The sequence below is a fragment of the Habropoda laboriosa genome, unplaced genomic scaffold (genome assembly GCF_001263275.1).
Source record: "Habropoda laboriosa isolate 0110345459 unplaced genomic scaffold, ASM126327v1 scaffold212, whole genome shotgun sequence".
Lineage (NCBI taxonomy): Eukaryota > Metazoa > Arthropoda > Insecta > Hymenoptera > Apidae > Habropoda > Habropoda laboriosa.
Window position 1 is genome coordinate 4224318 of NW_017100509.1, and position 17526 is coordinate 4241843.

General features: G+C 37.8%; 1 protein-coding gene across 1 annotated transcript in view; it reads right to left on the minus strand.

Annotated features, from left to right (window-relative positions):
* The window catches only part of LOC108576193 (zinc finger protein 787-like), a 41308-nt gene extending 24385 nt beyond the window's left edge, over window positions 1-16923 (minus strand). The window contains exons 1-3 of the mRNA XM_017939138.1: window positions 16806-16923; window positions 2806-3123; window positions 1367-1591 (exon numbers count right to left, since the gene is read on the minus strand). Coding sequence (XP_017794627.1) covers window positions 1367-1591; window positions 2806-3123; window positions 16806-16923 — 661 coding nt within the window. The remainder of the gene's footprint in view (window positions 1-1366; window positions 1592-2805; window positions 3124-16805) is intronic.
* Window positions 16924-17526: the final 603 nt, after the last annotated feature.

A 17526-nucleotide genomic window follows, 5' to 3' on the forward strand; every position in this document is an offset into this window, starting at 1 on the left:
TTGTAAGCTCGCCTTAAACAAACTTTATTCCAAAGTTTTTCAACGCACCTAAATCCAACGCGAAAGTAGAAAATTAAAAAAAGAAAAGGATTATCGTATTCGACAAACCTGTTTTCAACGAACAGAAAGACATCGAGTATTTTGAAATTTTTTCCTAATGAAAATTCTAAACGAACACCTTTGGTTTGCGTATCGTCGGAACAAAAGGATAAGCGCGAACCTAATTCCGTATTGTTCGACAGACTGCGCAGAAATATCGTCGCGTAATCGTTGGTAATTATCGAAATCGAGACGGTGTACAACACCGAAAAGGATTCGTAATTGGTTTAATAGCAGGTTTCCTCTTTGTTGCCGATAACGATACGCGTAAACGTCGATGATGATAACCGAGCGTTTGCCAAGTGCCCCGTGGAACAGGATCGATATTACCTACTTACGACCAAATTGTCGGTGAGCTGGCTCCTTTTTCAAGGCCTCCGTGTATTTTTACGCTCCTTCGTCCGGCATACGTATCGAAAAATTTCATGGAAATTCAACCTCGGCGGAATTTACACGAGATGCTAATTTTTCAGGAAACCGCGGTGAATGATAACGACCGTCGTTATTTTCGGTTATTTCATTTTCGTTCGTTCGCTGATTCGATGAATTCGATATGATACGATTGGACGAAGACCTGGTTGCACTTTTTCAATTAATTTTGCAGTCTTTTGAAAAGTTAAATATTATGGAAAAAAAGGTTAACGGAGATACAATTATTCGTTCATTGATAAATAATTAAGTAAGTTTAATTTCGAAGTGATAGCGTAGTTAATTGTTCGAACTTCGCGATACCTTATGTCGCACAAATAAATTCGATAAATCTTCCCTTTCGGTGTGTTTATGACACAGAAGTGTTACTTAATCGACAAATCTAGCATACGTTTCCCTCACGTTATCCCTCAAGCAAATCACACAAAAATTTCCTATTAACCCCTTAACCTATGATTTCTTTTCTGACTGTGCATCTAAGCGTCAGCCATTTTCTATTTTAGTACTGTATCAGGTAACTAAAACTGATCTGTCACAAATTAATTACACTTCGTAATCCGCAGTCTTAAAAATTCAAACGAAAGTTACGATTATAATAAATTTTTCTTACCAATATAACGATTTTTGTCACATCTTCGCCAGAATCTCTGCCGCGAGTCTGACGCGTTGTCATATGTTAAGGGGTTAATTCACGAAAGACCGAATTACAAAGTAAAACTACTTTCTCCGTTCCCAACAATTTCCCCCGTCATGCTCGCAATACTTCAACTGATCTTCACGATCGTTCCGTGAAAATGTCGAGAAAAATCATTCCGATCAAGTTAATTGCAATTCTCACCGAATTTCACTTTCTCCGGGGTGGATCTTCGTGGTGAGTCGGCTCTAGACGTGTTCAGGGGTCCCGGATGAATAGAAGAGGAGCAATTTGCGAGCGGTGTGCTTTGCTGGCTAGGGATCCTCGAGGGTGGCAGCAGGGAATGGGGTAGTAAGAGACTCATGTGTCGTGCCCACCATGCAGCCCCACTTGACCCGTAACCCCCATACATCAAGCAGCAGCGCATCTCTGAAAGTCAGGAAATTTCGGTTCACCAACCTATCACCGCGTTTCTTTCACCTTTCTCCAGCTAGAAGTTCATTCTTACTACTACGAGCATGAAGGGGAGAGATTATTTTTGGCCGGATTATATCGATAAGATATCAACGATATGAATATGTCGATCGAGAATAAGACGGTGATCCAATAAGGAGATTTCCGTTTCTAAATTTGGATAGCTGCTATGACATAGAATACGACTATATTTTTTACGGAGTTTAGACGTGCGCTGACTCGAGTAGAAAGGAAATCAGATACGACGATTTTGTACTTTACTTTGGTAGCAAGTTGCGATGAGAAGAATTTGGAAAATATTGATAATTGTTGGAATATTCAATGAAATTACTTTGCTTGTTCTTTTAATCCCTTGCCTTAGAATGACGAGTGATGCTTGTGGTGCAGATTATGACCAAAGAATTGTTTTTCTGTTGAATTTAAATTTCTGCTCAAACTTTAGCTTCAATTTAAGAATGATGATTGGTATATACAAATTTTATATCATATTTTGACTTTTTTTTATTTAATGCTGTATAAGACGAATGAAATGAAATGAAATGAAGAAATAGTAAGGCAAGGGGTTAATATTATAGAAAATACCGGTTTCACTTATAAAATGGTTTAAAAAAGACTTAATTTACACTCTGGTCCACAAGTATTAAGACACTTATTGAATGTGACGCGAATCAAAATTGTCATTAAAAAATTAAGATCGGAGTAAGATAAGAGGCTGGTATGAAAGAAATTAACGCTATTATTAAATGACACAAGACAAATGATCCTATCTTTTCCATAACTAATGCTAATATCCGACGTTATTTCTATAATAACAGACACAAACAAATAAATGAATAATTTATTTAAAAAAAGGAGCCATTTTGAAGTTACGAATCAAATAGATAGAAAGATCAAGCAGAATCAGTTCAACCATTGAACACAAAAAAAAAAAAAACTATATTAAAATAAATCGTACTATCTCTACAGTTTATCACTTTTCCTCTCATTTTTTAAATTGTACAGTTCTGTCAATTTACACCGTGACCTGCAAGATCGTCGAAAAGCCAGAAAACGGCAATTACACTGGTTAACTGATTTCAGGCAGGCTCCGCGTTACTAAACCGTACTAAATGCGACAGCAAAGTGATGTTATCGATGATATCCACCGGCGAAACAGGTGATCGTATTACCTCGTGCCGCGGCCGTAGTGGTCAACGGTAGATTCTGCAGTCTCGCGTCAGAATTGCAGGTTGAGACGAGGGTGAAAGCGCTAAAACGGTCTGGCGTCGGTTGGCTGAGGCTCGAGGAAGATACCGAAGAAGGATTGGAGGACGTCGCAGTGCTCAGGCTACTTCCTGCCGCGCCAGGACTCCAAGGCGAAGGCGGCAGTGTGACACTGGGACTGCAGGGCGGTGAAAGCGTGGCCGGGGGTGACAGAGCGCCCGCCGGAACTCCAATGGCGTTGCAATGAAGTTCCGGTTTCACGTACCAAGTCCGCGGTACCGCTTCTGATGGACACACCGTAAGGACATTGTTTTTTATACATTGTACACGATGTTTTCTTTCATTTTTTGTAGATTTTTACACATTATAGGTAGATACTTTGGAGATCTTAACGTGCAACGTGTCGTTAATACACTATAACATTTTTAATGTTATCTATAAGTTTTGAGTTTCGAATGAATTTATGTTTGGCACTATTCAAATTTTGAGAAAATGTATTTTTACACCGAGAGTAATAGGAATAGATCAAAGTTTTAATTGGTAAGATTATTTTACAAAACATTATATTACTAAAAACTCTATTTTTGTCAAATTTTGAGGAGAAAGCTTGGGAAAAGTCAGAACTGTTTTTATACAAATTGGATTTTAAATTTATTTACACATTATACCTTCGAAATCTTGACGTGCAAAGATTCGTTAATTCACTGTAAAATATTGTATTATTTAGGTATAAGTTTTGAATGAATTTATACCTGGCAATATTACGATTTTGAGAAAGTAATAGAAACAGATAAAATTTTTAGCTAGAGAAATTATTTTCCAAAAACGATCGATTTTTGTCAAATTTAAAGGAGAAAGCTTCGGAGAAATCACAACTATTTCACCTAGAAAATGGATTTTAGAAGCGAGTTGAATTAATGCATTATTGTCGCGAGTCATAGCAAGTAGCAGCTATCAGATTTATAGAGAAAATCACAAACACGCTCGACCCTCGAACGGCAGCTATGAATTATACATTGTAGAGCATGCGTGCGCGTGCCCATCCAGGAGACAGAACTCTAATCTGATCGTAGGCTCAAACGGGCGTGATTGTTCAATGAACTTTATTCGCGACAGACTCTAACAAACTGCCGATCAATGAGGTTTCATCTGTCCGTCGTTCTTTTCAAAGTCTAGAAGCGAAAACAAAATAGAGACAAGCTGTATCGTGTATGCTTCTAATCTCTTTAAACAATATTCTGGAAAGCTTCGAATTTTTTCATTATTTTTTCAAATCTGTATGATTGAACACGAAAAATTTAGATAAAAGGTACTTTGAAATTTACATTAATAACTTTCGCCTAAAATAATGATTTAAAATGCTTATTCGAAATTTGCGATATTTCTATTCGAGTGCAAAATAAAGACACACCGTACGCATTTTATTTAATCTCTAGAACAATCGTTTTATCGTTGAAAAGCTTACACTTTCAGTGCATTTTAACAACGCGCAAAAAAAAAAAAGAATGACGAACATTCGAAAATGATAAGTTACACCGGCAACAGGCTCGATAAATTCAGCAAAATCAGGAATAATATCTCGGACATTCACAATTATCAGTTACAACTCTAATTTCACGAAGGAACAGTGGCGTTTAAACTGCAAAAAGAAAAGAATTAATGAATAACATCCTGTAAGAAGAGAGATCACGTTAATTGTAGGATACAGCTACTTAAGACGCCTATTTTCCAACTGAACTGCAATCCTACTTCTTTATTTACCGAGTAACCCTCGCACGACGGGCTGCTTTTGCTCAGGCAAACGTAAAGAGATACGAACTGTAATACACACATACGGGCGTGTAAGAAAACGCTAATCGTTAAGTTGAAGGTTGTCAAGTAACAGATAACGTTCGTATTTGCGCGTAAAAGTACTTAATAATTGTAGTTTGCTGTTTGAATAAATCTGTAATGCAATTTGCAAACACCAGTGTACTGTAGCTACAGGTATATACGAATGGTTCCTACTTTGCATAGATAGCGAACCGTAATGTCCGAGTTTAATGTCAATCACCGACCGTTACTTATCGAGTCAACTTTTAGCGTTACCTACATATTGTCATACAGACAATACAGAAAGAAAAAGAACGAAAAAAATATTACGAAGATAGTTGGAGGCTTTTTGACGAATTTATGCCGTGACTTTCAATGGTTCGCGGAACAAAGCACATTAAGAAGATACGATCATTTCTGGATATTTAAGCTAATATACTTATGTATAACATATCGTCGTGAGACTTGTCTTTCGTTATTGTCCACTTGGTGACATTTTTTCTGCTCTGTCGGTAACTTGCATAATTCCGAGCAAATTTTCCAGGAACCAACCGAAATATTTCATTAACGACGAAGTGTATTTGTCGTAAAAAAACGACAAAATTAACTCGAAAATGTGTGAATATCGTTGTATACAGAAATTTGCACACACAGTTCTTCAAACAGTAGGTAAGTAAGTTACAAGTAATTCGAAGTACGCGTGCTTGGTGACTAAGTATTCTCGCGTTTGCAAGTAAATAAAAAGCTAGAAAGAGTGATTGAAAAAAGAATTCTGTAAATTTCAAGTCGTCAATTTTCAACCTAATTTATATATACACCTGGTATCGACAAATGTGAGAAAGTTCTGGTAACAAGTAACGACATTTCGTTCGCATTTAATCATATTTCTTCCGCATATCGGAGACCGAAAATAAACGAAACGGAAAGGTAGAAATAACCGAGAATGAAACGATTTACTGGAAATCTCCCGAACACGATCGTAGATTGGAATCAATCGAACATGCTGGCTGGTTCTTGGTCGTTCGAAATTATATGTGTAAACAAGTGTCTACGTTTTCGTCTCTTCCTTCTTAATGAACACTTCTGCGACCACGCCGCCAAGAGATTCTTAATCGCCGATAAAAACAGCTGTCCACTAAAATCTGGCACGCACTTACGACGGAGTTAGATTACGCAAACACTTGATCTTTTTGTCGAGCGAAGAGAACTGGAATTTATTCCACCGTAAAAACAAACTTACAACGAAGCGGATTTTTTATATGAATTATGACACTATTTTAAGTCTTTTAAATAATACAACGACTTTGATCGCTTTCTCGCTGGTTGAAAATATGAAATTGTACTAAGTGAAATGGATCAATTTGAATATTAACTGTGAGTTTGATTGGAGATAGGCTGAAACAGGAAGTGTGATTTCTGCGACGATTTTTCGTGTTTCCTTTTAACGTCGTTGGGAATATGTATAATACATCGCCCATTGATGCGCGCTAATAACGTTCTGTTTCCTTCTGAATATATGTATGCATTTAACATATTTTTTAATACGATAGGCACGCAAGGTCGCAAACAACGCTGTCAATCACTTTAACAGGACTGAAAGGCGAGTGTTTTTTACGCGTTTGCTGGGAATCAACACTACACAGTTTTAAATTTTGACAATTTAGCACAGCTAATTTTTAATATCACTGTTTGAAATGTTGCTAATTGATTCGAAGGAAATATCGGATTTTATGAGATTTAGTAACAAACTTTTGCACTTTTTTCAATACTCAGTGTTTCGCAAAAGAAGAAACTTGTAATGCGTTTTTTCTTTTGTTTAAACTAAATTTAGTATTAACACTTAGCGATTTATAAATTGTACTTTTAAATTAAATACAGTACTTAGGCATAGACTAATTTTACGAACTTAGGACATTTAGAAAATCCGCACAATTAGAAATTTACAGAATCAACTAAAAACTGAAGTTAATTAACACAGTGATAAATTTAGTAACAAATTTTCATCATTAAAAATCGATAAACTGGAAGTACATTAAGTAGAACTAATCTGATTAATCCGATACTGGCACTCGCCTTAAACGGAATGTGTTGTATAATCTCGTATAATCTTAATGCTTCGAGGATCCATATAATTGACAAAAAGGTGTTTTCGATCGGTAAGAAGAGTGTAAAAAACCTATCACCCGGAGTATCTTCGTCATTTGACCGACAGAACATCAATACCGTCGAGAGAAACAACAGAAGACCGACAAAATCATAAGAAAGAACGAAATTAAAAGCACGATCCATTTTCTCAAGCATCACGTCCTTTAAAAACTCGTTTCTTTGCCCTCGGACGTTTCTCGTCATCCCGGAAGAAAGGTACGCCTATCAGGAAGAACACGAACGAAAGAAAAAAAAAGAAAAAAACCAAGAAGAATCTCACCACACATTGCGTCCAGTTTCGTCTATCGATCGGTCCTCTAAATCTTCGAACAGTTCATGGATGCTCGCAGCGAGTGTCTCAGTCTCCTTACTTGCACTAGAGATCCTCGATTATTCTCACGCACAAGCGGTGTACATCAACCCCACATACAGTCTTAAAATCACGAGTACAGTTTTCTCCCCATTCACTGGAGTCGCCTGATTTCCCCCACGTGGTTCTCCAAATTTTGGTTCACGCGTGACACGTTCGAGGCAGTTCGATACCGTAGACACTTCGACCGAGATCGAAGCAAAGGCGCACTTTTTCGAGAGAAACACTTCTACGATGATTCCCCCAGTCACTGGGAATTACAGATAGTTCGTAACCAGAGTTCGATTACTTATGCTCTTCCTCGTCCGATCGATAATAGGTAACTTAAAAGGACGACGACGATCTCGAAGTATGTAGACGTAGAAAAGCAGACGACGAGGAATGGTGGCCAGGTACGTTAACAGCTGTCTGGTTGCTCGTTCCTTTAGGAAGATGCTCTCGGAGCGTCCTGACTAACAGCAGGACCCTGACTGACCCCGGTCTGGCCGCGGAGGGTACACGCACGGCCTCGCGTGAAGCGCGCGTTGCAGTCTGCCCGTGGCTCAGCCGCTTACCTGCTCGGGTTTCTCTCTTCTCACCTGCGCGTCTCCGCTACCTGGAGACCACGCCTACCGCGCTCACACGCGACTAGTTTAGCCCACAGGAAGTAGCGACCTGGTGGGGAGCCCATCACTTCCTTCCCTACCCTTTCCGCTCCGATATAGCGCTTACTCGGGAAGGAGAATTTTCCTTCCTGTGTCCATCAAGCGCTCGCGCGCGCATATACACACTCTCTCTCTCTCTCGTCTTCTTTTAGGCTTGGAGAGACGCGGCTATTTAGAGAGGTGCGCGCCGATCGTTGCATCGAATTCTCCAATCTAGTGACGTCACTGGTGCGACATTGTTTTTCTCGAGGCTCGTTGAGAAGGGACGTTTGAAATTGAAAGTTGCGTAGGGGTTGATGTGGAGGTTTGTTGGGGAGATTTGTGTTTGGTGGATTGTGCGCTGAATGAACGGGAGTGGAGGAAATTTTATGTAACGGAGGGTGGAGAAGTATAATAGTTTATTGTGTTAAATGGTATCTACCTAAGTTAAATGGAAGTCTTGACAGGAAGGTTGCAAGAGTGTGATAGGATCACACCGAAAGTACACGAGATAAATTTTAATTTAGAAATGTTCTATGTACGAAAATAGCGATGTTCGTATTATTGTTTCAATAAAAGTATGATGATTTTTGTGTATTTTAGGAGTTGCAAAGAAAAACTTGATTCTTATATGGTACCAACTTAATCTTCGCGTTTCTGGTTCACGTTCCATTTTCGGGTCGATCTTTTTGATGGAAGAAATGGCAAAAAGTGAAGGAAGTTTCGCATATTATTGATCACGTTTAAGGGTGATTTTGAAAATAAAAACAGAAAAGAGTGCGATTTATAAAAAAATGTCTTCTTCCATCTTATTCATCCTTTGAAACCATTTAAATTACGCCTAAAAATTTTCCCGTACCATCATAGTTAGAGAAGATAATTAGGTGACCTGTTTTACTTGGCCCACCTTGTATAGCGACATAATTTAAACGACGACTGTAGGTGGGACTATTTAGTATGAACTGGTTGTTTCGCAAACGAAGGCTGCAATCGTGTCAAGACGATATTTAAAGTGAAAGGAATAATAAAACTCATTGATATTTAATATTCAACCAGATTATAAAGTGGCACGTTGATAATATTAAGAGAAAAATTATATGTAACAGTCTTGCCTTCTTACGTTAAATGCGTTTATAAATTAGTTCACTATCGACGACACTTATCCCATTCTGTTTCTCTTACACGAAATATTACTTATACGAACAAATTATCTTGCGAACGTCAATTTGCTAAACACACTGCCAATTGGCAGTGGTAACGACGACAGTTTAACACGAGAATCTATCAATTGCCTACATTTTAGCAGACATGTTTTTAGAGAGAAAGAAAACGAGCAAACGACACAGATTTAATTTGTCAATAGCAAGTCTATCTCTGTGTAATAATTAAGTGAGAAATCACGTTGTTCTTTCAACGACTTTCTTTTGAGGGTCGACGACTGTTAAACTTTTCTCAGATCGAAAGATTAAACGTGAAACTTTATATTTCCATTGAAATTCCTTCTTCGTTCGAAATTTTTAATCTCCATTCGAAAGATCCAAAAAATTCCATATTTCCACTGAAATATCTCCTTCACCCAAAATTTTGCAATCTCGATCCAAATAACCCCCAAATTCCATATTCCCACTGAAATCTCTGCTTCACCCAAAATTTCCAATCTCGAAATCGAAAGATTGCCCCAAAGAGAAAATGGCGAACAGCAGCAGCAAGATACAGAAGAAAATCGTGGCCGTAGATTAGCGACTAAATCATTAGTCGATCCAATATCTGTGGACAGGCAGCGAGAGAGCGGGACGATACACTGAGACCAATAGGCTGCCGGTACGGTGAAGCGAGTGGGATGCGCGCGCATACTAGTGTCGCGAGTAGATTTGATTCGGCGAGGATCGCGTGAAGGAGTGTTGGCAGTGCGTCTGCGCTGCTCGGATACGTTCTATTGGACCGTCCTCCTAGAACTGGATCCACCTTCCGTGATCGCGCGAGCCGCTCTAGTCCAATCTAGATTAGATGGCCACCAATCCATGACCTTTATGCATTGCACGGCAAATGCCCATTGAGAGACGAGTCTGAGCACGGAATCTACTCAACCGACTTCGCGTCAATATAGGTCAGGACCGTTCGTACTGTCGCGAACTCGTCTCGATTCCAAACATTCAAAGTTATACTTTCTTTTCATCCTACTTCACATCTTTTTTACATTTTTCGTACATTTTCTGTGGGATAAATTTTAGTCGTTGATGCTAATTAAATAAAGACTATTTAAATTTTTTTATCGAATTTTATTGAATTTGCGTATTTATCAATTTACAGTAGGATGAAAGCTATATATTATGACGATGAATGGACGTACATTACGCATAATTGCAGACTGTAAGGACTTTGAGAGAACGATGTATGTTACAACGTAATAATAAATAATATCGTATTTAATAAATGTGATTAATATGACAAAATATTCTTTTCGTTAGAAACTTTTTGGTAATTACAATATATATATAGTTATGGGAATGTCGATTTACCGGCAGTAAAATTCTACGGCTAAAAATGGCAAGAATTGAAAAATTTACATAGTCAGGATAATTTCGTGCAAATTACTTTGACCACCACAGTCCTGAATGATTAATTCGTGCCTTGTCAGTCAGGATGAATGCTGGCCTTAAGATAATTACACCACTTTCTCGCTTGTCAAAAATATCTATCACTACTTTCTTCAAATTAACCTACTGTACGCTTAAATTAACAATAACAAAATGAAGCGCAAGATTTAAAAAGTACACTCTTCAATCGTGCAAATTTTCCTCAAATTTTTGCGAAATATCCAGTGCAATTTGTCGGTATCTATCAAAATTTGCTTTACAACAATTACGATAATAAAAAACAGTGTTTTAAATGCGAAAAAGTTTCGTCTTCTTTTTTATTCGAACTGTTCACTGAACTTATCCTGCGAAACGATCTTACGAATGAAAGAGAACGCTGAGATGATATCGATATTTTAAATTATTATTCGACTGAACTGCGTTAACCCTTTCGTGACCGAATTAATTTTTTTTTTTAAGAAATCGTTATTTATGTACCGATCATCGCGTTCATCATGGATACTAAATTGAGATGAATATTTCATCGGGTATTCAAGTGGGACGTATAGAAAGCACTGGTCAGGAAAGAGTTTACGAATTAGGTGAACTGAAGAATTAAACCGAATACGAAAAAATTAGAATTCCGACTAACGCATTGCGTTAAAGACGAGATTTTAACGAGTTTCAGAAGTTTCTCGCCCTCTGTCTGTTGAATAGTGAAAAGCAGGAAAATTAAGTTACATTTTTTCCAGTGCAGAGTGCCTAATCAAATCTATTAAAGAGGCGAACTAGTCGCAATGGTCCAGTTTCGAAGGTTTTCTCTACTTTTCAAGTGTCACGTTAATGAAACTCTGGCTCGTGTCCAAATCTTTCCAGCAAATCTGGGTGACCTTCATTCACACGGTCTAAAAATGACCAAAGTTCGACGACTGCCGTCTCGATTTTCTTTATAGAACGCAGCCTTCTTTTCTTCCATTCTCAGTGACGATTTCTTAATGTAAGTACATTTTCTATTAAACCTTCCACTAAAAAATTTATTCACATGTGCATCTGAATTGTCTAACTTAAGTAGGCACCTTAATAAGCAACGATTTTATAAATTAAAGTTACCTACACTGCTAGACAAAATCACTGTAATTATAAATATTATAATTAGCAGTTCCTCTTAAAATAAACTTCTCTTCCCTCTAGAAACCAAATTTGAACGCGCAAACGAGGAAAACTGGTGAAACGCAAGAAAAAAAAAAAAAGAAAACCCAGCTCCAATTGTTCGTTCCTCGAAGCACCAAAACACTCCCTTACTCCACATAAAGTACAAAACCCATAAATTTCATCTCTCGATTAATCTTTTACACCCGTATCTCCGCATCTCGAATAATAAATATTCGGAAATTGTCCCATTAAAACGTAACGCACTTCCTCCAGAAACGAGTGGATTCCCAGGGTGCGGGGCTAGACAGGGACAGAACAGGGGGAGACAAAAGAAATTCCGAGCGTGTAGGGCCGGGCGGCTCGCTCTGTATAGAAGAGGGAGAAGGAGAAGAAGACACGAGGAAACGTGTATTATCGGAAACGGAGCACTTTCGTGCGCGAGGAGTGCGTGGCGAAGAATGTATTGAAAGCAGGTCCCGATGTCCTTAACCCATTCGTGGTCTCGCGTCCCGCGATAACGAGCTACCTGGCAACTTCGGATAAGTGAAACTTGCATAATTGGTTGCTGTAGGAGGGACAAGGAGAGAACTCGACCAGCAGGTAACTGCACCTGCGATGTCTCCAAGGTGCGCGCGTGCGCCACAGGCCCCGGCTTGCCCCGAGAACGTGTGTGCTTCCAACGAGACCACCGCCTCCGGATCAACGATCAAAGAGCCTGTGGAACGTGCAACGTTTCGTGTACAGGCAGACGATTGTGCTGCTGATGAACGGAAGTAGGCTCTCCCGATGGTGCAACCATTTCGATCGTCGTTTTCGGTATCTTTACTTATGGAGATTACAGGTAACTTTCTTATAGGCAGTTGTGAAAGAGGATTAGAGGAATATCGACTGGTTGCGTATGTTTCTGTTGCGGTAGGTTCTCGGTGAAACCTTAAAAAGAGAGCAGCATTTGGTGTGTAATTTTATTAACCCTTTGATTTATGATTTTTTTTTCTAGTGTGGATTAAGTAGGAGAAGGTGGTTAATTAAATTTGGCAATTTTGAGTTTTGTGAATTAAATGGAAAATTGGAGTTAACATTTGTTTCTGTTACCGATATGACTGGTTTTATTCGATTTTGACTGAAATTTGATTTTCTCACTATGCATTTAAGCTAAGATATCTACTGCTTTAGTAGATACTGTATCAGGTAATGAAAGTTAATTTATTAAAGATTAATTGCATTTGAGTCACTCGGAAGACAAAATGATTAACTCCACTTTTTGATGTTCTTCCAGTTTTGGTATCAAATTTATGGAAATTTCATAGGTATGGAAATTTAGTAAATTTTACTTTATGGAGTTAGTCACTTTTATTTCCGAGTGATTCATTTGGTAATTCTCTGTTTTACGAGTTAAAAGGAAAATTAGGATTACAATTAATTTTCCTTACTAATTAACTATTTTCCTCACATCTTGACTAAAAACTCTGCCACGAATCCTACTCGCTGCTATAAGTCATGGGTTTAACGAGGTCACGGTGCTGATTGTTTGTAACCGAGAGAAAAAGTGTTTGGAAATTTACCTTTGCAATATAGAAATTGATAGTCGTAAACAACGTAGCTGGTAAATTTAAAATACTCAAATAATATTAGCATCGACACCTAGAAATTCTGTAACACGAAACTACTTCATACGAGACTAATTTCGAGAAAAAAGGATTACAATAGGGAAATGTACAAAAATATCCTATTTCGTTAATATTATCGGAAAAGTTTCACTTATGCTAGTTTAAGTCACCGGACGCTTAAGTAGAATTAGTCGAGCTATAACGAGGACAATTTATGTTACATTAACGAAGTCAAGGTAACACTTAATAATTATTTACATTACAAACGAAATTCACCATTTCTCCGATAAGTGACGCGGTTTCACGTCAAACTAACGTCAAACCAACGTCGATGTCTACGTCAATATCTATCTGTTACCGATAGCGCCAATCGAGCAGGTATCGCTTGCAAGAACGGATAAGTGAGTTACGTGTACATTGATTGTTTGAATATTTTATATTTTGCAAATTTTACACGAATATTCCGTATTTAACAAATTTTATAATAAAACAAGACTGAAATCTAAAATAGACGCAGAACTCGAAAAAGAGTGAATTAAAATGAAGTGAAATGGGAAATAGCGTTCGTGGACAGTATTCAAATAAAAAAGTTTCGTATCGATCAGAATCATCGAAAGTAGAAAAAATAAAGGGAAGACGGGCCATCGTCGAAGGAACGACAACTTGTATACCTTGACAGTTTCGGTACGTTGCGTGCTTACGCGTGAAAACGTATGAATGGATGTGCCAACGATCCGACCACAAACTTTCCTACCACTTGGAGTGGTTGCGTGAAATCCTTCTCATCGGACAACTCACTCAAACCTGAGATGGAAAGAACGCGTTAATCTCTTGAAAAGTGTGGATCTATAATGCGACCTTCGACTATTTCATGTAAACAGAGTCTACTTGTGAATTGACATCACTTGAAACAGTGAAACTGTGGGGTGAAAATCTCTCAAATTTTCCGAAAAAATAATTCCTCGAAATATAGAAACCTTGAAAAAATTAAACATGAAAACTAACGATTGCAAAAATTTTCAGTTTCGTTTATTTCCATAACGATCATCTTCGTAGAATCAAACAGAAGAAATTTCCTCGAAACGGGCAAAATTAGTGAAAATTTGAAAATTTATAAATTAGCGAAAATTTGAAAATGTATAAATTAGCGAAAATTAGTAAATTCATAAATTAGCGAAAATGAGTAAATGTACAAAATGTACAAAATAAAAAGGATATTAAGAGCACATATATTAACGATCACAAAAGTGTGATATTAATTTAGAGAAAAGGAAACAGTAGCAATTGGGTAGGTTTTACTTACGCACGGTAAAGCTTACGATATTTGGGTAATAAAATTTTTAATACGTTCCTGAGAAATGTTTTACTCCCGTATTAACGAAAGGTAAGTATACACACACACGCACTTACGTATACATGTAAGTACCTACACCGATTATGTATTACCGAATACAGTGTACTGATACGAACAGGTAGGTATATAACTTTTTAATAGCACAACGATGGTGTCAGAAACGTAAAACAATAAGAGAAAATAAAACGACGAAGGGAGGAACGTACAAGCTGTTTCGTTTCAAGCAATAATTATTAATCGTTATTTCGAACGGTACATCATCGAGATTTGTCTCGGGCGAAAGCTTTTTAATCTCCTATCGTGATCCTGCGGATCGTTACGAAACGGTGCTTAAAATGCAGGTGCAAGGGAGAATACCTAATAGCGAGTGCAGCAACCGCGATCGAGAACTTTTACCATTGCTTTAATTTAATTACGCTATCTTCAATTACATATAAAAAGGGAATTGATTTCGTTTCACCGCGAGCTTACTACTTCGAACGTCGTTTACAATTAACGGAAGGTAGAACGAAATTGTACACGAGTCGTTTTGCATAATCGGTATTACCTACCGAGTCTTTTTCAAATTGCAATTTTTCTGTCTTCTTAGATGAAAAATTCTAAAATGATCTAAAATGTTTCATCGTTTAACTTTCTGTAAATTAATAATCATAAATTTCCTATACCGAATAAAAAGCAAAAGATATTCAAATACCTCAAGAATTTTGAATATTCAACTTATACGAAATAATATTTAAATAAAAATTTTAATTTAAATATTACTAAACCCTTCGATTATTCATCTCCACGTAAATTTTGACGAATAATCTATTAGCATAGTTATTTCACTACAAAGCGTAACTCGTTTCCCTGGTTTTCGGCTAGTTCCAAGCGAAATCGTCTCGAGACATACCTATTCAGCTGCTGAAGAGTGAATGTCGGAAAAAGTAGGTGTTCGAAAGGCAATTAATGAGCAAGCATAATTATTGGCGGATGGACAGATCGGGGCTGACACCGTAGTTCGCGTGCTGTGTTTGCTTCCCGTTACCCCGCGGCTACACGGAAATCATTCGGGACTCAGCCACTCGTTCCTCCACTTGTCTCATGTAATTCCGTAATTTCGGTCAGCCACGCATGTATACCGACATTTTTTTCTCGCGCGTTTCGACCGCGTTTCGAGCTTTGCGTGTCAACCTCATGAGAAATTGTATACATTCTTTTGTGTACCTTCTTGGAAATATGTAACAGCGTGTGTAAAAAATGAAATGTGCAGCGAATTCGGTATACGAAGTGGAAGAAAGAGAAATATCCTCGTAAGATTATACAGGAAATACTATTTTCCATTTTTCTTCCATATTTTTCTTTCAATTTTTATATTTCAAAAAACTGCACGGATTGTTTGAATCCTGTTGATGCAACAGTGGAATTCTTGAAAAGTTTAGCAATGAAATGAATGTAATTTTGGGGGAGAATTGAAGATAGTCGCAGCTGTAAAGTTTAAGTAACTCCATACACTTTTTACCGGTTATTTTCCCCCTAATTCTACGAAGGTGGTAAACGCTAGAAGTTTATACCGAAAATTTTCACTTCTGTTCTCAACTCTTTAACCCCCTCGCTGCGGCAGATTACCGGCAAAGACTTTCGTTTTGGCGTTTTAAAATTTTAAAATTTATCATTTTTAAATTTCTGTTGTTAAATTGAAGTGAGAGTACTCGAAGGGCAAACTTTAAGGGTTGAATTTAGACGAAAGTGAACCAAAAGTCACCAACAGCAGACAGTTTTGAGAAAATTTTCAAAAGGGCAAATTTTTATAGACACCAATAGCAGTGAAAGGGTTAAATTATAAGAAATATAATCATATCATCCACATTATTATAAAGCCGAAGAAGAATAAACGAAGGAGTTTTCTATTTTCACGAAAAATTTTCACTTCTCTTCTCAACTCCTTCAATTACAAGAAATATACTTAACCATGTCATCCGCAGTGTTACAAAGCAGAAGAAGAATAAACGAACAGCAAAAATAGCCCATGATTACCTACAAAAACGCTATCTTCGTTAAAAAAAAAAAAGGACACACAGCGAACGAAAGATTAATCCCGAGCATATGTAAAAAATCGCATCATCGCGTTACCGGTGAATTAACGACGAAGAATGCAGCGGTCACGCAGAGTGAAGGAGGTGCGTGCACAAGGATGCAGGCAAGGATGCACCAAGCGGAACATGCACCCGACGTGAACGAGTCGGAGTCCAGGCTAGCGCACCCGACGCTTCTTCTTCCCTTCCCCTTTCACGGCTAAGCGGATCCTCCATTGGCGTATCACCTGCCCTCGCGTCCCTTGCGATTACCGAATTTTGATTCGAGCGCCAGATGTCGGACCTCACGTTCCACAGACTCTATCAAATCCGAAATCGTTAACTTCAACGAACCGTTATTGCTGTTACGAGCCACTGTGAGCGATGCCATCGTCATTATCGTCGATTACATCTACGTATAAGTTTCGATGGCTTCGTCTTTCATCCACTTTCTTCATTTGGAGAAAGCGTGGAAAGTGGCTGGATGTATATTTGCTGTTTTAACCAGTTAAAGTGTATACATATATATGAATTATATTCATGTTAAACTCGTGGAAGAATGAAATACGGTACGGAGCAACTCTTCCCATTTTTCGTAGTAAAATTAAATTCATTAAGCTTCTATTTGACTATAAATTTCAAATTTTGAAAATACTTCTGTTGTATGAAATTTAATTTTTTTTTTTTGGACACTTAAGAATTTTTCTTTGGATAATTAAAAGTGGGGTTAGGATTACTAAGATCGTTGCCAAAGTGGAGGAAGAAAATTGTAGATATATTATTATATCGTAAACAATTCAATTTTAGTAATATTCTTTTGTTTCTTGCACGTCGATCAACTTTCTGAAGAAGGATCGATAAAAAGGAAGATGTTACATATGTTAAGTGACCGAATGGTTTTCGGGGTCGTTGAACAAAATGGCGCGCGCTACGCCAATGACGGAGAGCACGTGACTATGCGGCACGCGCCGGCACGCGCCACATTTCTCACAGA